Here is a 22,453-nt window from a genome sequence, read left to right as displayed (position 1 = left end):
TCCCAGTGTCTTCAGGACCCACCCCTTCCTTACCCGCTCACTGCCACTACCCGGGTCCCTGCCATCCTCATCTTTTACCTGGACTGCTGCAGGAACCTCCTCGCTGGCCTCCACCTTTGCCGTGGTCCATTCTCACTCAATACAGCAGCTGAATGATCTTTATAAAATGAGTCAAATTATGTCACTTTGCCAGACCCTTCCAGTGGCTCTGTGGAGTAAAAGCCAAAGCCCTTCTGTGGCTGCAGGCCCTGGGCTGACCGCCTGCACCTCTTCTCTTCTCCGTACCCACTCCTGCCCCAGGGTGTCCGCACTGGCCATCCCTTCCCCAGACACCAGTGACTGCCTTCTGCCCTTGTTTGCCCTACTCTGATCAGTTTATTTGAAGCTGCCACCCATGACCCCTTCCTTTTCTCCAACCTTCTGATTACCCTCTGCCCTTTTCTGTTTTACCCCTACTGATTACTTTCTAGCATACATATATTTTTACCAATTTATTATACCTAATGTTACTACTCCCCCCCCCCCCGTTTAATTTGTCATGGCCATGGGGGCAGGGATATATCCCAACTGCCTAGAGCCATGTCTGGTGTATAGAAGGAGCTCAGTAAATGCTTGTTGGATGAGCAGATGACTTTCTCCTGATTTGAGTCATGTGTCTCAGTGAGACAGAGAGAGAGAGAGAGAGAGAGAGAGTTCAAGGTAAATTTGAGGATCCACAGGATATCGGAAAGGACAGAGAGACACAGATAAGGCTTGAGCTGCCCTGGACCCACTCGTCCTCCTGTCCTCTGGCAGGTGCGCGAAGGTGTGGTGCCGCCTGCAGGCCTCCAGGTCCAGTACACTTGGTGTCAGTCCCTGCCGAGGCTGAGCACCTGTCTGCAGGGTCAGTGGGACCGGTTGGTAATTCAAAACAATTTATATATTTGAGTTAACATGCATATATAATATATATGAAATACATAGTCGTGTGTTACGGAGTAACATGCATTTGATAGTTGTATGTATAACACTCATGTGAATTAGTAAGAAAGACTACAAGACTCCTGGAATATTTGAGTGTGCAGAGGGCTTCCCTTCTCCCTGGGTTTGTGTTCACTCTTCCCTTCCAGGGATTGAGAGAAGCCCCAGAAGTGGTGAACACTGGTGATCTGGAATCTCCGCCAGGAGATTGGACGTTGACGCATAGTAGGCTTTCAAGGAAATATCTGCCGACCGAATAAAGCAGTGATGGATTACTTAAGGTCAATTGTTATATTTTGTCCAAGTACAATTGCCAGTGTAGGCAGTTCATCATTCATCTAAGCAACCTCATTATCTGTATTTCCTGAGAAATAATGACTAACGGGTTCAACTGTATTTGCTGGTTCTTTTGCTCTGTGCCAGAACCTGAACTGGGTGCTGGAGATATGGTCACGTGTGAGATGTTGGCTTTGCCCAGGAGGAGCGCGTGGCCTGGGGAGGAGACAGGCGCTCCTGGAGCCGTGGCCCAGCCCCGTGGAGTTGGTGAAGGCACCGGTGGTGGTGGTGTGTTAGCAATGCTAGAGAACAGGGAAGAGGGACGGGTCAAATCTGGTGGGGGAGGGGGCCATCGAAGTCTCCAGAGAGGAAGCAATTATTGAGTTTCAGTGGGAGGGGCGGTGGAAAAGGCAAGATCCTAATTAGACCACCACAGACATGTGCGGCACCATGTCCTTGGGCTGGACCGGCCGAGGCGCCATCTTGGAAATGCCCCCTCCGGGAGGTTGGCCCCCTCTGTGCCCTCAGAGCGTGGGGGGACCATGAGCCCCCCACATTTGCTGTGGTACCCCAGCCTGCATGAACTTCTGGCTCAGCTCTCTTATCGAAGAAAGGCATTTTATTCTTTAAGATCAGGCAGCCAGGACCCAAGGAGCTGTTTTCCTCCATTGTGCAAGCATGACAAATCATTAATTTTTGATTGATTTGCTTAGAATTATGGGCGCCCCAGCATTCTTTCCGCCGCTGAACAGCTGTATAACAAATGAATATATCAGTGTGCACAAAAGATGGGAGATCTAAGAGAAGCAATTACACTAGCCGCCCTCCCCCACCGTCACCCCTTCCCGGGCAGTGAAGGGAGGAAATTTTACCAGAAATTCCTCAAGTGGCTTAAAGGGGGGGAAAAAAAAAAGCCTTTTTTATAATTGAATTAAATCTTTATCTCTTTATCTTTTGCAGCAGATTTCCAAACACACACCAGTTCCCCGTGTGCTTGGGTTTCATCCATCCAGGAGGGATCTTTAATAATGAAATTTCAACTCGTGAATTAAAACCAAAATGAAAAAAGGGGGGAGCAAATTCTACCCCTCCTCTTTGCTTTTTCTCTTTCTCTCTCTCTCTCTTTTTTTTTTTTCTTTTTTTTTTTTTGGTTGCTGCTATTTCTTTAAGATTTTGGAACCATACCAGTGCACTAAATGTGACCTCCATAACTTTTAAATTAAGAATTTATGCTGGCTTGAAATTTATGAAATATTTCAGCATGAAAGAAAGCCTTTTTCCCTCAGGAAAATTGAGCAATAAATCACAGCACTGTGGATTTACTGCCCTAGAGCCAGCGAGAGATAGGATTTTTTTTTTTTTTTTTGCTTCATTCTGAAAAAAAAAAAAAATGTAATCATATAAGACAGCTTAGCTGCTATCCTCCCACTCTCTAGAATTTTTAATTTCAGCTGTTTCTGCTTGGATTTATTTCCAATATTCCTGCTCGGCTTTTCAATTTCCTCAGTTATTAAATTTTAATTCAGTGCATTAGCATTTAAATTAAAAAAGGGTTTATTTTATCGAAATCGTTGGCCAGCCCCCATCCGTAGCACACGAATTGCCTGTTTCTGCCATTTGCACAAAATGTGAAATGCAGCTAATGTATTACAACTTACATTTGCACAAATTTAGAAATAAAATTTCTGGGTTTGGAATAATATTTTCTTTCCAAGAAAATCCTTAATAAGAGAATGGAAAAGAACAACTTAACATTCATTTGGGAGGGAAGAGGAGGGTCAGATAAAACTAAAAATAGCCTTGCCCGGGTCCTGAGGAGAAGCCGGTGAATACGGAAGGGATGGGGCTAGGAAGGGGGAACAGGCACCCTTATGGGGAACTGGGGGGTCGGCTACCTTCACCCCCACCTCTGTGAGAGTGCGCAGGGGGGTCTCTCATGGCCTGCTGTCCTCCAGCACATGTCATTGGACACAGCGGGGGTTTGGTTAAGGTCGGGTCCGCCTCACATAGAATGCCAGAGATGAGGTAGAGGGCAGAGATGACCTGGTCTAACTCTCATGTTCCTGTTCTCGTTTTTACTCATGGAGAAGCTGAGGTCCAGGGAAAGGAAAGAGCTTGCCCAAGGTTCCAAGTGGGACCCAGACAGAACCAGGGCAGGAAGTTGCATTTCTTCTGGGAGCACATGGCCCCGTGGTGGTGGCAGCGGTAGAGTTTCCATTACTTGAGCGATTACTACCCATACCTGGCCTGCGCTTAGTTCTTGACCTGTGTCATTCTGACCGGCTCTTTGGACAGGACCTCAGGGCTGGGGAGGTCTGGTGGATGCTCAGGAGAGGCTGACTTGCTGCATGAGATTCAGATCAGTCCTGAGACAGACTGGGAAGGCCTGGTGCTGTCCAGGCCAGCTCTGTGGCTTGCTGTTCTGCTGTGCAATCTGACTGTTTTTCCGTGCTTCAGTTTCCTGGACCCAACAAATGGTGGCCTTTGTAACTACATATGTCCAGGGTTGTTCATGATTGTTAGTCCAGCTGAGCCCATGCTAAGTACTTTCACATAAGTTACTGTAGTTAGGCTAATCTTGTTTAAGTCTCATGGCAGCCCCCATGAGGGAGGTCCTGGGATTACTGTATTGCCATTTTGCAGATGAGGAAACTGAGACCTTGCAAGTACAAGTGACTTGCTTAGGAACAAACATACATCTAGAAAATGGCAGAACCAGGACCTGAACGCAGAGATGCCTGACTCTAAATCCTGGGCTCTTAAACTTTGGTTCATATTGAGATCAAAGTCAGACTGGGTAAAGGTGAGTTTGTGGTGTTGACTCACGTGCGGTTGCTAGTATTAGGCTGTTTGGACCTAGGAAAATAGCAGTGTCAGAGGTGCAACTGAATTCGAACAGTAGGGATCATTGTGATGTATTGATTGATTGATTGATTGGTGAGGATGTAGACCAAGCCAGCCTATCCCCTTAGGGGTCTCTACACCTGAGAGTTTGGCGCCTTTAGCACTGTGGGCTTCAGCTGGGCCTGGGAGGGGCCCGTTGTTGTGGTGGTGCTAGCCTCAGACAAGCCCATATGCTGTGATTGACAGGTGCTGCGATATTACCATGTACTTTCTTTCTTTTTGTATTTTTCTGAATTGAGGGGCAGGGAGGCAGAAGGACAGACTCCTGCATGTGCCCTACTGGGATCCACCAGCATGCCCACTAGGGGGCGATGCTCTGCCCATCTGGGCCGTTGCTCTGTTGCAAATGGAGCCATTCTAGCACTTGGAGTGGAGGGCATGGAGCCATCCTCAGCGCCCGGGCCAACTTTGCTCCATTGGAGCCTTGGCTGCGAGAGGGGAAGAGAGAGATAGAGAGGAAGGAGAGAGGGAAGGGTGGAGAAGCAGATGGGCGATTCTCCCGTGTGCCCTGGCCGGGAATCTAACCTGGGACTTCCACACGCTGGGCCGACACTCTTCTGCTGAGCCAACCGGCCTGGGCACCATGCGCTTTCTTAGACATCTTTTACTTGTGCGCGGCATCCTTCAGATCCTAAATGGACATTTCCCACCCTGCTGAGGTAGTGCTCCTTTAATGGCTTCCTTTTCCCCCATGGCGCCACCTCAGTCTCTGCCAAGGGATTTGTTTTGACAACTCTTTGAACATGTTTAGCATTTTGTCTTTATTTTATAAAAACTGGGTGGAAAACAAAGGAGTGTCGCTAGCAGTGATACAGCGCTCAAGTATCCTAAGTATTATAGAAGGGAAACATAGGGGAGGATGATTAGGTGTGCTGAAAGCAGAGACTCCCTGCTCCGCCACCTGTTCACTGTACTTGAACTGGTCCACTCTGTGTGCAATTATGAAGGAAAAGGCCCCTCCAAAAAAAAAAAAGAAAGAACAACATTTACAAATATGTATGACATGCAAAAATAAATGCCCAGAGTTCAGTCTAAAAGGCGAGAGGTTGTTTGGGGTTTTACAAATTTTTTAGTCCCTCTCGGGGCAGAATTTCCATCCCCGGCCACTCCTGCCTCTTATGCTATGGACGTGAAAACCATGTCTTCCCTCAAGTTTACAGACAAGTTGGGGTTTACAGGATGTTGAGAGAGGCTGTAACTGATCCTGTTATTTTGCTCCCAGGGAGATGCTATGCAAACCATTTTCTGCTTTGTTTCTTCTGGAATAATATGCCAGCATCCCATTAATTTCTCCCGCCCAGGCCTTGAACTTCTTCTATCTTCCTTATTTGTCCTTCACCTTCCACTTCCTTCACGCGGGCAGTGGGGGCTCACCCCGTCTCCTGATGGGCTCTCCTGGATGTTGCGGGAGATAAAATATTACTGAGCAGAGGAAGGTGGTGGGCATTGGAGTGGCCCAGACCTGGACTTGTAGCTGTGGGTGTTGGTTAAATGACTTAAGGACTCTGTGCTTCACCTATAAAATGAGAGTATTGTAGATATGTGTTGGGGGATCTATTGAGAAGCTTAATAGGCATTCAGTGTCATACACTAGCACCTGCTGGGAAGTTCTTCAGAGGTAGCCAGTCTGGATGCCCACGGGGGCCAGGCTGGAGGACTGGGTATAAGGCAAGAGGGGGGAAGGGATAGAGATGCTGGAGAACCAGGAATGTCAGCTGTGGTTGACTGGGGCCATGTGGGACTCCGTGTTGCTGGACTAACTGGTTTTTAAAGAGAAGCTGAAATGTGGCTGTGTGTGTGTGTGTGTGTGTGTGTGTTTTGTGGGGTGGGGGGGTGTGAAATTATTTTTACGTATTTACTCTTTGGGTTGAAGTCTGCCATCTGGTTTTGCCAGTTTGCAACTTCCCGTAAGCTCTCATCTAAAGGTAGCTGCCGCAGTGTTTATTTTAGGCGCTCACTTCTTCATCCACGGTGCTGAAATTTGAAAAGTTGAAAACAAACAGAAAAGATGTTTGGTAACTGACATTGTGGCAGAACTTGACCTAAGGGAGAAGAGGCTGGTTGCCGCCTCCATTTATCCCGCGTGGGGCTGGCGGTGTGCGCGTCACTCTAGAAATATCGATGTGCTCGCTTACCGGGGGCTCCCCAGACCCCACCAGGGTTGTTTCCAAGTATAGAACCCTTGTGCCAGCATTACCTTTCTAAAATTGGAAGGATTCTGAATTTGAGGACAAATGTGTGCCAGAGTCTTCAACCTACGTTGTGTGAACTAGGATCCCGATTGTTATCAGTGTTTTCATGAAGCTAGGGAACGCATCTTCACCCAGGGGTGGGGGAGAACCTGGGTGCCCCCCATGCCTGCAGGTCCCCAGGTATTTTGTCTTTCGGTCCTCAGGAGACTTCAGGTGGCTCCCTCTTTGCCCAGGACCTCAGTCTGTCCATCGGAACCAGGATTTTATGATTTCTGAAAATTTCATTTGGTTCACCTTCTCTCCCCACCCTCCACCCCTAAATAAAGAGATTAAGAACCAGCTCTCTCTTGCCTCCCTCTGCTCGGAGGGTTGGGGGACAGAATATTTTAACGTAATGAGATTTCCCCCCTCTGGTTGGTAGGAATAAATCTGCGGCTACTGTTTTATTGGAAATCCCAGCTGAAAATAAAAATGGTGCAATTCAATCTCAGATTTAGCTGGTTACTTACTTTTCACCGAGTCCCCAGGGCTCTGTGGTTGCGGGGTTTGTGTTGGCAGTGGGTGCTCTGCTGGATTTAAAGGGCCAAGCAAATTTGAGTTGGGCGGGGGGGCGGGGGGGGCTGTGCTGACTCCCTGTTACCACTGGGGGCAGATTTTCCCCTGCCTGGGAGAAGGGAGCAGGGGGTCGTGGCCAGCTGCCCGCCGTGTCTGGAGGCTGGTGGGGAGCCGCAGCCTGGTGGGGTGGCAGCGGGTAGAACCTGTGTCTTCCCCCTTGGCTCACGCGGGTGTGTTGGGTTTCTTTTGCAGGCTGACGGAGCCAGTGCGGCTGGGAGGAAGAGCACGGCGAGCAGGTACACCCCGACCCCACCACCCCGGCCTCACGACGAATAGCCGCCTCTGTCCACTTCCACCTAAACTGATGGCTGTTGCAGGCCAAGCCCCTTTGCTGAGAAGTATCCATACCTGCCTGGAAGGTGTGCCGTTGTGGGCACACTCTCCAGCCTTCCTCATGTCTTCTGTGGGCACTGGTGACCGGAACCAAGGATGACTCAATCCTGAGCGGGCCTTTGGCTGCTGAAGTTGGGGGTGGAGGGTGTCGGAGTGAAGCACAAGACTGGGCAGAAAGTCCTGGGCTTGAATCTTCTGCTGCATTGTGAACTGCAGGGGAGCTAGGTAGGCCCAGCCTGGTCTGACTCCAACCAGACTAGCTGGAGTCCTGTGCTTGTTCCCTGGGACCAGTCCCTGCACCGCCGGGGAGTGAGATGCTCTGCCAAGCCTGACGGGGCGTCTCCTCCCCCTTGGGGCTGGCAGATGAGGAGGGGTGGTCCCCAGAGGCAGGCTGGGCTCATTACCAAAGAGGGTGGGAAGAGATACCGGACCCTGGCAACTGTTTTCGGCAGGGAGTGGAGGCAGGTTGAATGCAGGCGATGACACCAGGCTGGAGTTCATGGTGACCCGCACAGCCCAGCACCGGGTGGCGCCCACCTGCCTCCCCAATGTCAATCTCCCCCTCACTCGGTCTGTGTTGGCTTTTCTGACCTCCTCTCTATTTATCTAATACTCTTTCTCCAGGGTCAACCAGAGTCATCTGTAAAGGGTCAGATAGTAAATATTTTACTCTTGACAGGCCTTGGTCTCTGTGGCAACTTTTTTAACTCGGCCCGTGTAATGCAAAAGTGCCACAGGTAATATATAAATACACCCACGGCCATGGTTTGCCAGCTACTGGCCTCAGATGAACCTTTGCAACTGCTGGTCCTTTGCCTGCATTGTTCTTTCGTCTGATCTTCCCATAATTAGGGGCCTTTCATCCTTCAGGTCTTGATTCTGTCCCCCCTCCCCAGAGAAGTCTTCCCTGACCCCCTTTCTTCTTCAAGGGTTGTGGCCTGTTGATGCTTCTTAAATATTTCACTTATTTGTATCTCTTTCTCTGCCTCTCAAGTGCCAGCTCTGAAGGCAAGGGTCAGGTCTGTCTTGTTGACTGCTGGGGGCTGGCCTGTAGCAGGTGCTCAGTCAGTGTGTAGGGGCTGGATATGCTGAATGACGGGGGGGAAGAGGTGGGAATGATGTAGGGATATGGAGTGTGGGTGGTATAGCAGGGTGGATGGCCAGGCGTGGGCCTGTGAACACAGGTGGTGACCCGTGTCATGACCAGTAGCTGCCCCACACCTTGTGTCTCTCTCCTCTGCCACTAGAGGAGGGATTTCGCGTGAGGTCGGTGTACAATGCTGTGGCCTGCAAGACAGTGGGCGTCTTTAGACAAGCGGAGCCTGGAAGTATGTCCTGGACTGTCTGGGCTGGCAGGGGCCTTGGGCTCCATGTGGCCCCTGCCTCTCGTTGTATACATGAGGAGGAAAGGCCCTGCTCAGGGTCATGCGATGAGTGAGTGGCTGTGTCAGGCCTTGAACCTGCCCCAGCTGGGTGCTTTCTTGACGCCAGGAGTATGCCCGGGTGGCTCTGGCAAGCCTACCCCAGCATCCTCCCACAGTCATTGAGCACCTGCTAGTCTAAGCCCGGTGCTGTGTGCTGTGTGCTGTGGACTCAGATGCACGTGAAGCTAATTTATTCCTCCAGTGGACATTTGGGTGTCCGCTGTGTGACAGGCACTGTTCACAGTGCTGAGTCTACGGCGGTGAACACCCAGCAGAGCTCCATCTGTTTCTCGTGACCCTCATGCAGATGTGGTCCTCGCCTTCATGCATGAATCTGTCCCACGCCAGCACACTGCCTTTTGATCAGAGGGCAGCAGGCGGGCTTCCTCTAGTCCTAGTGGCAGCCCGAAGCTGTTTTGAGTTTTACCAGCTTGCTGCAGGGGGAGGGGGAAGAGTGCTGAGATAGGTTAGAGGTGCCTGCCCAGTGAGGGGAGGGGGTTGGCACACGTGCCATCTGTTTGCTCCCCCTGACCAGCCTGCAGGTATGGAGCCCTGTTTATCAAGATGCTGGAATATACACCAGGAAGGGCCAGTCCAAACCCTAGGGTTGTGTGTAACTTGAAGAAATTTCTAATAATAATGACTACCATTGAGTCAGCCCTTGCTCTGGGCTAAGTGACTTACATATAGTAACTTACTGTTTATATATGCAGTCTTTATAACAATCCTAAGGGGAGGTGCTCCTACTACTCCCACTTTACAGATGAGGATGATGAAGCACAGAGAGGTCTGTGGGGTTCAGGCTGCCCAATGGATGTGAGCAGCACAACCAGGATGCTCCCCGAGGTCTGACTTCTCCAGTGTATGTGCTTAAGCACTGTGCCCTCTCACTTCTTGGTATGAAGTGATGAGTTAGCAGGTGTGAGCGGAGACTGTTCGTGGCCAAGGACTGTGCATAGGCTGGGGGCTTGTCAAGAAGGCAGGGGCTCCGAAGGAACTAACAAGTGAGTTTATCGATTCTGTCATTAAAGCTAACAGAGCATCTTTGAAAGGCGAAAGCCGTAATATTATATTGTGACCCGGCATTCAGTCCGAGATGTGGCTTATGCATTCAACGTCAAGAGACTGTCAAGGTCGGCCTTAGCCAGTGCTAGTGAATTTGACCCTGGCCTTGGGTTAGATTGGCCAGGTAGGGTTTAGACTTGCAGACACTTTGTAGAGCAGTAGGGTCACTTAGTCACTGTTGCAGATGGGGAAACCAAGGCCCAAGGCTCCCTGAAGTCAGAGGAAGGCTAGAGGGCCCTGGTCAGGAATGCCCTTGATGGACCGTGACGAGGACCCCCACTCTCGGGTCCCGGCCGTGCCACGGCACGCTCTGTTCACCGCGGGGTCGGCTTTCGTCTCAGCGCCTTCCTTTTGGCCCAGAACACCTAATTTTGTTACTTCTCCAGAGGGCCTCTGGCTGAACCCCAAAACCAACAGCACAGGCTGCTAAGGAATTAGTGTTAAATTGAGGGGGACAAGAAGAGGTGGTGTTTCTGATCCTGAGAGACAGCCAGATGTGGTTTGGTTTACTTCCTTGTAACTCAGCCTGGGTCAGTTTTACAGGACCGGTGATCCCAGCACTGAGGCTAATGCTGACCTGGTGTGCAGGTTCAAATCCCGGAGCGTGACTGCAGCGGAGCCCCCACTCACTCTCGGAGGCACGGGGGCCGCGGGCCCTCCGCTGGGAACATTCTACAGGAAATGCGGTTTTTATAATCAAGGAAATGCAGCTATGGGCTTGCTGTAATGAAGAATTATACCCCCCCCCCTTTTTTTTTGTCTGTTGAAGGTTTTCAGAGCTGGAAGGACTCTTTAGGTAATTCTGGTCCAATGCTCTCATTTGGAGATGAGGGAACTGGGGATAGAAGAGGTTAAGGGACTCATTTGTTCGCTGTGTGTGCCAGGTGCCTAATGAGTGATCAGGATCAAGTAGACACGGAGATTGTCGGGGTGGGGGAAGACGAAAAACTGAGTCTCGGTCATTCATTCCACGCATACTTCCTGAGCACCTGCTGAGTGTCAGAGTCTGAGCTAGGGCCAGAAATACAGCGGTGAAGAAAGCAGACAGAGCCCCTGACCTTGTGGAGCTGATGTCCTAGTGAGAGTGGAGGAGGCATAGTGTAAGTACATGAAATATGTGGTCTGTCATGTGGTAAAAAGTGCGACAGGGAAGAGCGGGGAGGGGGCTTAGCAAACCCGAGGGAGTATTACATCACCAGAAAGGTGGCATTTGAACAAAGACCTGAAAGAGATGAGGGACTGAGCCAGTTGTTCATGAGGGAAGCACATTGCAGGCAGAGAGAACAGCAGGTTCAAAGGCACTGGGGCAGGAATGTGTACATCATATTGGAGAAACGAAGGAGGCAGCTGAGGCTGTGCAGGGCCTTGGAGGCTGTCATCGGGCCTTTGGTCTTTATCCTGAATGAGGCAGAGAGCCACTGGAGATTCTGAGCAGAAGAGTGGCACGAAGTTGGTTTTAAAAGGATCGTTCTGGCTGCCAGGAGGAGAGTAAACTGCAGGGGGCGAGATGCTATAAGACATGCTGCTAAGGGTTCAGGGCAAGCAGGATCTTAGAAGGTAGGCTTGGAAGTGAGTCTCTAAAAGGTTATCTTTTTCAGGCTTAAGGAAACCAGTTTCACAGAGCATCCAAAGTGCACAGCCTCTTGCTTGGTCCTAGGAGGGGATGGGATACCCATTGTCCCTGTGGCTCCCACTCTCCATGCCTGATCGGCCAGGCATCTATCTCTCTTGTCCTCTCTCCAGCCTCCCTTAAGGGCCGAGCAACTTAGTACAGAATGGAAGAGCCCAGACTGCCTGGGTTCAGATCCTGGCACTGTCCACCTCCTGGATATGTGACGCTGGGCTACTTACCTGACCTCACTTTCCTCATCAGTAAAATGGGCATTGTGTTGTCAGTTACAATAATATTAATAATTTTAATATTGCTATTAAGGATAAAGAACAGGTTAATAATAATATTAGTAAGCGTAATAATGATCGATGTCTTCTTGGCACAATGCCTGGCCCATTGTAAGTGTTCAATAAATGCTTGTGTTTATCACCATATCACCCCTGTACTGGATTCCATTCCTAGGAAGAGATAACAGTAGGGCAGTCATTTCTTGTAGAGCCTGGACAGTGGAGAGGGAGCTGGAGGTAGGGAAAAGGGGGGGATGGAGCTTGTATTTGTTAGGGGCCTATCACAATCTAGCTACTGTGTTATGTAGTTTATATAATATATATATATAAACATCAATGACTTGATCTTCTGAGGCAGTGATTGGCATCCCTCTTCCTCGGGGAACTGCGAAAATACTTGTGCGATGTCACTCAAATAGTCAATCAAATGGCTTTGGGCCAAGCTGAGTCTTGTCTTTAAAGCCAAGATTTTTCACCAGCGGACCATTTAATTTGATAGCTGCATGTGTGTGGCTGCATACTTATTTTTTGAATAACACATTCTTGTTGTTTATCATTTCAGGTTTCAGCAGTAAAATAAAAGTAGCCCTAAACAAATGAACTTCATTTGTACAAAAACTCTCAGTAGCAGCAGGCCCGACGTTATCAGTGACCAGTGCGGTATTATCTGAATGAGTTACTTGAGAACTCTGGGTGTATTGTAGTCAGGCTGCGTCCTGCATCTTGACTAGAGGTTTATGCTCCTGATATCGGAGCTTATTTAATTTCCAGAAATGTGCATCCACACCCTACCAAACTTTCGGCAAAGTTGGACCACAAAAGTCCTAAATTGCAGGCTGACTCTGAAAGGTCAGTTCCAAAGTAGAGGGGGGAGGGCTTGCTTTTTTGGTGGGCGGAGTTCAGTCTCTGCTTTATCACTTCGGTTAAACCTGAACTCTGCAAAGAGGACAGAGGACTGAAAAATCAGACCCATCCTTAGATCGGCCCTGTGGAGAAAGCCACAGAAACGCAAACCGACTTCATGCACGTCAAAATCAGTGAATCGCTTTAGCCAGATGGCACGGTGGGTGGCTCTCGAGCTTGGGGTGGTCCTGCAGAGTGAAGTGGTAGGTCTCTCGGCACCTCTGCCCGGTCCACCTGTGCAGCTCGGGCCTCCCACCTGTGCTCCTTGAGCAAACTGTGAAACTCCTTGCGAAGCTGTGGCGATCAGTTCAGTGGCGGAGGTCTTGCCTTGTCCTGAAGAAGCGCCTGTTGAGCGCGGTGACTGGGATGACCCGCCCCGTTCACTTCTGGAGGCCCTTCATGACAAAGGCCCTCGATCAGAGAAAACCACTCGGGAAGTTTCCACAATTTCATGGTCTGGCTCTGCCAACAGAGGAGAACAATCCTCTCTCTTGGCTTCAGCTTCCTCCGGGTCCCGTGCAACCCGTGATGGTTAAGGTTGTCAGAAAGAGCACATGATCCAGTGTGCAGATGATGTTTTATTGAGTTGTATGCTTGAAACCTGTATGGTTTTATTAACCAATGTTACCTCAGTAAAGTAAAAAAATAGAAAAAAGAATGTCAGTGTGTTCCAAAGCCGTCCCGATCACTCCTGCCTTTCCCTCCTGCAGTGAGCGTGGCTGCAGTGTGTGTCCCGGCTCCTCTTTCTCGCTGCCGCGTGGAGGGGGGCCGTGCCCTCCACGCCTCTTGTTTAGATAGGGCCTAAAACCCCTTCTCCGTTCATTTAGTAGGAGTCCTTCATGCATGGCCTAAGAGCTCATCTTTTCCCTAGTTTCACCAAATTTCATATTTTGTCTGGCAAGTGCTTGGTAAGGATGGGAGAAAAAGCAACTAGCCTTTATGGAGCCCTACTGTGTGTGTGGCGCCATGCTGGTGCTTTAATCTTCTATACAGCCCCTAGTGGTTAGTGTTAACATCCCGGTTTACCCATGAGGAGTGGGTGGTGTGGGCGGTTAAGGAGCTTGGCGAGGGTCTGTGCATCTAGTTTACCATCCCGATACCTCGGAGAGGGTCTGTGCTGTGTAGTCAGGAGCTTCGTTTGTGTGTCAGGGGCTAGTGGACCCTGCGCAGTGAGGGACCAGGGTTCTCACCATAGAGTGTGTGGTCAAGAACTGGCTGTACATTACAGCACAACCCTTAGTCTATCATCAGCTGGCCTCAAGGACTGGTGGGTGGAGCATGGAGGGGAGGAGACCAGATGTAATGCCAGTATGGGATGGCAACTGGTCAGCTCTGGGCATCAGTTGGCAGTATGGGCAGGGCATTGGAGGGAAAGTGGTCCTGTTGGATAGGACCTTTCATTTCAAGGAGAAAGCGGCCAGAGGAAGGATGGTAGCTAAGTCACAGCCTTGGCAGGAAATTACGTTGGTGCCAGAGGGAGTGTATTTATTTTCTGTTCCTACATCATCCAGTACGAGGGCCAGCTTAGGGATTGTCTCAGTCCTCACCGATGGACTTACCTGCCCTCTTGGGTCTGCTCTGGACCCATGGTGCCCAGGAAGATACAGAACAGTAGGCATGGGCTCCTCTGTGGCCTCCTGTCCCCACCTGCCAGGGAGCAGGTTCTACCCGGACAAGAATTCCTGAGTTGGCAGCATCCCTCCTGATGGATCTTTGAGGGGAACATGGTGAGATGTGTCTTCAGGGAACAGGGTACCTTGCTCACGGATCCAGATTGCGCCACTGCCAGACCCGTTGGAAGACGAAAGCTGTGCTTTCATTTAAGACACTGTTAACAATTTTTCAGTGACCTGGGCCAGCCTTCCATATACCAGGACACCTGCGAAAGAAATCTCCAGCTCCACCCGGAGGGCTCCACCTGCTCAACGTCGGAGTCTGTGACTTGACAGCATTGCTCCAGACTCCTGCTTTTCTCTATTTTAGGCTTAAATTAGCCAGGGAATTAATTCTTACTATTTAAATCTTCATGCTGTCTTTCTGAACTGCGGCATTACCCAGCGTTGTGGCTGACTGACACCATACATTGAAGACAATTAAGTGCCTAGGAATTACCTCAAACTAATGGTATATTTATGCATTGTGGATTACTTTGAATGTCTAGTCTGTTAAGAGTTGTTTAATAGGTTAATAGTTTTAATCAATTAATCTTTTCTACTTGACTATTTATTAAAATACATCAGTGGTACAGGACAGAAATGGAAACGCAGACCATTCTGAGGGTTATGAAGGCCTGGGTGGGGGCGTGATGGAGTGAAACTCAGGTGGAATATTCGATACAGACGCAGGCCTCACCACCGGGGTTTGTGGAAACGGGGGTTTTGCTGTAGGTTTCCTCTTTCGGTCCCTTCAGGCTAGTGGACGTTGCACGACCTTTATCCCCATTATGATTTCCGTCCTCGCAGCTAAAAACAGGAGCGTCTTTCTATCCAAAGGACACGTGCGAGCACAGCAGCCATTTTACAACACGCCAAGGAGAGCTGGAAGTCAGCACTGAGCACAGAGCCTGTGCTCTTTCTTTGTGGCAGAGACGGGTCCCTTCATTTTAAGCCTCTAGCCTGTGCCCCGTTCTGCCGGGATACTGTGGGTAACGTAGGAGACAAAGGAATGAGTTCCCCATCTCCTGGAGCTTCTGCTCATTAGCTCATTTATTTGTCCATTCACTCAACAAGTTGATTTTATTATTAACTTTTTCCCTTAAGAAGACAGAAGTCACCCAAATGATCAAAAAACCCAAGAGTTGGAATTGGGCAGACCTGGTCAAATCCTGCTTTTGTCACGAGAAAGCTGTTCGATCGTGCAAAAGTCGCTTTGCTTCTCCGGTCCTCGGTTTTCTTATCTGTCAACAGTACTGCCTCCCGTGTAAGGCGTCTCCTGGAGTGAAGCGCCGCACCTGGGACGCCGCAGCCACTCGGGATGCCTCAGCCGCCCTGGTGCTGATCAGCGTCCTCCTCATCCTCACCGCCATTAGCCTCTCTCACCCTGCAAGCCAGTGTGTTTATGTTGGGCTGTTTCCTGTTTGCATCATTCGGCAGATGTTAGCTGCCATCAGCCAGGGGCCAGACACAGGGATACGAAAGGCAACGTGGTGGAGCCCTTACCCCTGGAGGTCTCCCAGAACCAGGCGGCATCAGGCGGCAGATTGGAGGGGGCATTTCCGGAACCACTGGTGTGAGACCTCAGCACCCCACCTGGGGCCCGAGGGAATGGCGACCCCGCATCCGCGGGAATGGGCGTCTCTTTGTAACATCAAGTCATTGCGTGGTACACTTTACACTTATGTGTGTTATGTGTCAATAACACCTCGAGAAACCCAGAGGCAAAAATAAAAGCAGGTGTCAGAGGATTACTAGGGTACTCTTATTTTGGCATTTCAGAAAGTAGGAGGAATTTGTTATATACATTTATGGAAATTTCCACTGGGAAGGAAATAGATACGACTTAGATACTTAAGAAATCAGCGTCACTTATTTAGTTGGCTCCTCGGAAACATCTCCAACCTGTGTTACGTGGAGGGAGATGGATGGGACATTGCTGTCCTTGTTTCTGAGTATTGGTTAAAGCAGTGAAGCCATCATCAGTTCTTTGGTGGGTGGAGGTAGAGGGAGACAGCTCAAGGGCCGCGCTGGCATTGACCTTTCCAGGGCACGTGCCTCGGATCCTTAAATGCATGGGTGTTACTGACCGCCTCCCACAGCCAGCACTGCTGAATGAAGGTGCTGCAATGTGACAGTGAATTGGTGAGACAAAGTCCCCATCCTGTTGCAGCTTATGTTCTAGCTGGGGTTACAGACAGAAAGAGGGTGAGCAGTAACAAGTATGTTAGATAAACACAGGGTAACTACTGAGCAGAACGCGCAAAGCAGGAAAGAGGGTGTGGCGTGTTGGAAGCCTCGGGTCAGCAGCAGCCAGGGCATCTCCACTAGCACTGGGATGTTGAGAACAGACCTTACGGAGTGGGGAACTCTAGCCATGGAGGCATCTGGGCGGGGGCGGGGGGAGCCTGTTCCAGGCAGGGGAAAAAGCTTGTGCAGAGGCCCGAGGCAGGACTTTGCCTGTGTCCTCAGGGAACAGCGTGGAGACTGGCGTGGCCAATGAGGGGAACGAGCAGGGGAGACTGTTAGCAGAGGAGGTCAGTGGGCTCGTGGGGCACGTCTCGGAGAGCCCTGTGGCTGTTGCTTGGGTGTGATGCAGAACCGTAACTGGACTTTGAGCCGAGGAGTGACACAACCTGACTTATTTTCATGGGATTGCTCTGGCTGCTCTGTTGAACATCGATTTGGGGGCGTTGGGACAGGGTAGGAGTCAGGAGACTGGCTGTGAGGTTATTACAACAGAACAGGAGGAAGGAAGGCGGCTTGGACACGCGTGGTGGCCGTCGGTGTGTGAGGAGTACTCCAGTTCCGGACATATGTTGAAGACGGGAGTTTATAGTATTTGCTGGTAGATTCAAGACAAGGGTAATTCCAGGGTCTGAGCCTGAGGATCTGGAGGGATGAAATTGTTAGTAAAAGAAATGGAAAAGACTATACTATTTACTGGTGGCGTCTTAGACACAGGGGTTAGTGGGAAGAGCACTGGGGTAGGGGTCAGAAGAACGGTTCTTGATGTGGAAGGAGGGAGGGATGTTGCAGCAGCTCAGTTTGGGCCTGTCACATGCGGGTCCCAGCCCCGTGTGGGTCCCAGCCCCATGTGGGTCCCAGCCCCGTGTGGGTCCCAGCCCCGTGTGGGTCCCAGCCCCGTGTGGGTCCCAGCCCCATGTGGGTCCCAGCAGGTATGTCAGGCAGGCAGTTGGTGAGGCAGGTCTGGAGTTCAGGGGGCAGGTCCAAGCTTGAGATAGAGATTGTGATTCATCTTCCCATAGTTAATATTTAAAAGCATGACTTTGGGAGTGAGTGGATAAAAACAGAAGGTTCTAGAACTGATCTTTGGGGCCTGTGAACGTGTAAGCATTGGGCTGGTAAAGAGGAGCCAGCAGCAGAAGGCAGGGGAGAGGCCAGAAGGTGAGGCCCAGCAGCAGTGAGCACAGAGCACAGTGGGGAAACAGCTGGACGGGGCAGAGAGGGTGGCTCGTCAAAGGACGGGGTCGTCGAGGACCAAGAAGGGACTGTCGGGTTGAGGAGCATGGAGGTCACAGGAGGCCTTGGGAAGAACAGCCCTGGTGGAATGTGGGGGGAGGCAACAATTTTTTTTTTTTTTTGTATTTTTCTGAAGCTGGAAACGGGGAGAGACAGTCAGACAGACTCCCGCATGCGCCTGACCAGGATCCACCCGGCACGCCCACCAGGGGCGATGCTCTGCCCCTCCGGGGCGTCGCTCTGCCACGACCAGAGCCACTCCAGCGCCTGGGGCAGAGGCCAAGGAGCCATCCCCAGCGCCCGGGCCATCTTTGCTCCAATGGAGTCTTGGCTGCGGGAGGGGAAGAGAGAGACAGAGAGGAAGGGGGGGGGGTGGGGGTGGAGAAGCAAATGGGCGCTTCTCCTATGTGCCCTGGCCGGGAATCGAACCCGGGTCCCCTGCACACCAGGCTGACGCTCTACCGCTGAGCCAACCGGCCAGGGTGGGAGGCAACAATTTCGTTGGACTTAGGAAGCTTTGCCAAGGAGGGGCCCACCGACATCAACAAGGAGATCACCGTTTGCACTCAGATCATTCACTGGGAGATGGCAGATGGCTCAGGTTGGAGGACCTGGTCAGTGGGCAGCCCCTGCAGCCTGGTAAACACGGCCCCGCGAAGTCATGCCTGGGTGTGTGTTAATTCATTTCACACCCCATGCATCCGTGCTTGTGCTCGTTCCTGGAGAGTGTGCTTAAGCACAGCTTGAGGCCAGTTAACCCTCATTCCTAATGAATGGAGTCTTTAATGAAGTTGTATTCTGGAGGGAGTTAACCGAGTCATTATTTACACACTGTGATTAGAGGGTTCCCCTCCACACACATTGTTTCAGGTGGCTAAAGCACTACAGTAAAGAAGCAGTAGCCTTTGGAGGGGTGGGTTGGAAGGGTCCTCAGACTGAGTCTTGGGGTGCAGATGGAGGCACTGCTCCCCATCCTGTACAGGCAAGGAGATAAGCACATCCTGCTGGACAGAGGTCCGGCCTTGACCAGGGCCTTCGCCGCCAGATTTAGCTCACTGGCTGTGCAGATGTGAAAACCGAGTCAGGCAGGGGCAGGACCGAAGTGTGGTGCAGGACTTGGTAGAACATCAAGCATTAGCATTTTTCGGTGGAGCGATGTAGAATTTGTACCCAGAAACAAAGTTGTCTAAATTTCTGGGCACCTGGCATCACCAGGGACTCGTCCTCCAACATGGCCAGAAATGGCGTTTGTCCTTGGGCCTCAGATCCGCAGATTGATTCTCTGGTTGCGTCGTCTTGGGCTGCAGGGTTTAGAGGGATCAGCTTCAGGACAGGAGTGGGAAGGAGCGTTTCCAGACCGGGCTCATCCCCGGCAGTGGTGTGACCTCAGGCGTGCGGTTCCCTCGCCGAGTGGGTTGTCCCTGCTGTGCACTGTGCGCCATGGATGTGAAGGGGGCTGTGCTGTGCTTCAGTTTCCGCCTCTGGGTGACAGATGTGAGGGGGCAGGTCTTAGCACTTGCAGAGCCATCTGGTAGGAGGACCCAGAGGGCGAGGTTTGTTTCTGTCACCTCTCCAGGCAGGCTCTATGGGCACGTTGGACTGGCCAGATGCAGTGACAGGGATGTGTGAGACCAAAACAGAAGAGACCTGAGGGTCATGGAGGGCGGTTTGCAGACTTAACCACTTTGGAGCTTCCTTCAAATTTGGTCTTAGGCAGTGTGTTAGTTTCCTGTAGCTACTGTAACACGCGACCACAGTCTGGGTGGTCTGAAACAACAGGGTTTGTTCTCTCAGTACTGGGGGCCAGAAGGTCAAAGTCAGGGTGTTGGCGGCCACACTTCTCCAGCTCCGGGGAGAACCTTCCCTTTGCCTCTTCCAGCTCCTGGTGGCCGCAGCGGTCCTGGACTTGCAGCCTCATCACTTCCGCTGTGGTCATGTTGCTGCCACCTCCTTCTCTGTATCATCCCTCCCTCTTCTGTCTGTCCAGTCTCCCGTGTGTCTCTTATAAGGACTCATCACTGCCTTAGGGCTCAGATAATCCAGGATGATCTCATCTCAGAATCCTTAAACGGGTTACATCAGCAAAGAACCTTATTTTCCAAATAAGATCTCATTCACAGGTTTTAGGGATTAGGACTGTGAGCATGTATTTGGTGAGGCTGCTACCATTTACCCCACTACAGGGAGAAAGAAGCCCAAATCAGGATACGTTAGGGCAAGTTGTGCATGTCAAAGGGTGAGAGAGGGGCTGGGAGCCCTACTCAGTGCCACCCTCCTCCCTCAGCCTCACGGATACTGTGGAACCCCTAGGCCTGTAAGGAACACACTTTGAGAACCATTGCTGTAGTAAAAGGTGAGGGCCCTTAGAGAATTCCTTGGGCAAGGACCCACTTGGTCTGGCTTCTCTCCCAGCATTCTGGCCTGAGTAGTAGCCAGCGACCACAGACACTAGACTTACTGAGAAATATCCTTTTAGTGCCCGGATTCAGATTTTTATGTTGAAGTGTGACTTGGGTTAGATATAAAATTCATAGCATATCTTGAGCAACTGTTTTGTAGTTATCTATATATAAATCTATTTTACAGAGACACAAATAGAATAGATTGTGGCGTGTCAGCATGTAGATAGATTCCGAGTGCTTTTCACTAATATACCTAATGATTCGTGCTGAGAATATCCAAGGGCTCCACCGTACATTTAAATGGATATAATTAAAATAATGGGCTCTATTTTAAAAAAATGATACATGAAAAAGAATTATTTTTTTTTACAGAAGTTAGAAGGAGCTGCACCACTAATTCAAAGTGATATAAGTACTCCTGCAATTCGTTGTTATTAGGACACCTAATTAAATGCAGAGCAGCCAAGAAAAGCAACATTTGGGCTTGTAAATCTAACCCGTGAAGCCAGGGAAGAGAAGATGCCCGTGTCCTCAGCACAGCAAGGGCTCAAGGGTGTTGTATTTAAGGGAGTATCTGTTGTGTGTCATCGTGATTGTGCCCATGGGGGAGAGGGTGGCTCACGTGGTTCCCAGTGTAAAGCGTAACTATTGCCTTGTGGGACATTCAGGCAGGTGGGACACTCAGCGAGGGGGGTCTGACTCCATCTCAAGTGCACGGGGCAGGTTTCCCTGAGGTGGGGGTGTCATTCTCAGAATGACCTCTATTATCTATGGAAATCTACTCTGTGCCAGCTCCCTGGCTCATTCCTGCCCTCAGCCCGGCAAAGATCATGGTAACGGACAAGGAAACTGAGGCTCGGAGAAGGGAGTCTTTTTCTGAAGTCACGGGACGTTCAAAGGCCCAGACTTTCTGACTGCCAGCAGCTCCTCCCTCTCACCAGGATATCATGATGCTACTGAGGTCGTTGAGAGCACGAAGAAACACTGAGTCCGTTCAAACGGCATGGTCACGTGCTCACAGGACTCGGGCTGAGCTGAACGCTGGCGGTGAAGAAAGGGCTGAGGGTGTTCTGGGTGGGGAGCCAGTCTGTGTTCTTCTTTTCCCTCCCCTTCCCCCTCTCCCTCTCTCTCTCCCTCTCTCTCTCTCTCTCTTTCTCTCTCTCTCGTCCTGGGAAGCACTATGCTGCAGCAGCCAGGGTTAGGACCAGCAAGGGCCAGGCCGGGAAGAGTTCTCGGCTGCCTGCCCGGTATCCCTACACATACCCAGACCTGTGGACTGTTCTTGCTGGGCTGGCATTGACGGTCAGATAGAACCCTGGCTTCGATCTCTGTCCTAGTGAGCCGCAGAACGGGCAGGGCTGGCTGACCCTTAGCACCCACGTGGTCTTAGCTAGGGAATGGATGGGAATTTCAGCCACTTCTATCACCCGTTGCCACCAACACAATCGTTCCTATGAGTTGATTTAGTCTGGGTTTGCATTTTTGCAGTTGATCATCAACATGGCCTGTGGAGAAGGTGTGGAGATTCCTGCTTCAGGGATATGGAAACAGGCTCAGAGAGGGTCAGGGACATGTTCCGTGTCACCAGCTAGAAGGTAGAGTTGAGATTCGAACTCTTGTCGGTCTATCTCATCAGCTCTTGCACTGAAGTCTATGTCATGTAAGACCCTTCTCTGGAATCCTGTGCATTCTTCCCTCTTCCACCCCGTACAAGACAGTACGTACCCATAGAACATGTCCCTGGCGCCTCTGTCCTAGGTCCTATGCAGATATTGTCTTGTTTTCTCTGCATCACAGTGCGGAGGGGTAGGTGCTGTGTTTACCCGTTATATGGGGTGTGAAGACTGAGGCTCGAGGCCGGGAGGGGGGATGTGAAGTCACTTATGCAGAAACCCACAACTTGAGAGAGGCAGTGCCGAGATTCGACCCCGGGATGATCCGGCTTCAGACCCTGGCGCTCTTCCCATCTCAAGGCGTCATGTCCACCCTACCCCCGCCAGGCTGGCCGCCGGCCTCTGCCCCGGGGCCCCCGTGCCAGGGCGCTCCCTGACTCTCAGCATGTCCCTTCCCACTGCTGGCTGGCTGGCAGGAGTAGTCTTCCTGCCTAAAGCCATAGCTGTCCCCTTGTCACTTCTCAGACCTGTCAGTCCTGGTTATGCTACTGGGCCTGTCCAGACTCATAGGCTGGGATGGTATAGGCATGACCCTCTCCCAGTGAGGCACGAGACCTTAGCAGGGGGCTCTAACTCGGGATATCCTGTGGCGGCAACAAGCAGCCAGAAAAGCCAAGCGCCTCCCATTTTCCTGTTCACCACTAGCACCTTGGTCCGAACTCTGGTCTGGAT

The 22,453-nt window shown here is 50.9% G+C and overlaps 1 protein-coding gene across 10 annotated transcripts in view; it reads left to right on the top strand.

Annotated features, from left to right (window-relative positions):
- The window catches only part of ZNF618 (zinc finger protein 618), a 185,696-nt gene that overhangs the window by 96,567 nt on the left and 66,676 nt on the right, over positions 1 to 22,453 (top strand). For all 10 annotated transcript variants that reach the window (XM_066367361.1, XM_066367357.1, XM_066367356.1 and 7 more), the window contains exon 2: positions 7,140 to 7,183. In XM_066367361.1, coding sequence (XP_066223458.1) covers positions 7,140 to 7,183 — 44 coding nt within the window. The remainder of the gene's footprint in view (positions 1 to 7,139; positions 7,184 to 22,453) is intronic.

Source organism: Saccopteryx leptura, chromosome 2 (assembly GCF_036850995.1).
Source record: "Saccopteryx leptura isolate mSacLep1 chromosome 2, mSacLep1_pri_phased_curated, whole genome shotgun sequence".
NCBI lineage: Eukaryota > Metazoa > Chordata > Mammalia > Chiroptera > Emballonuridae > Saccopteryx > Saccopteryx leptura.
This window is presented reverse-complemented; position numbering and strand designations above follow the sequence as displayed.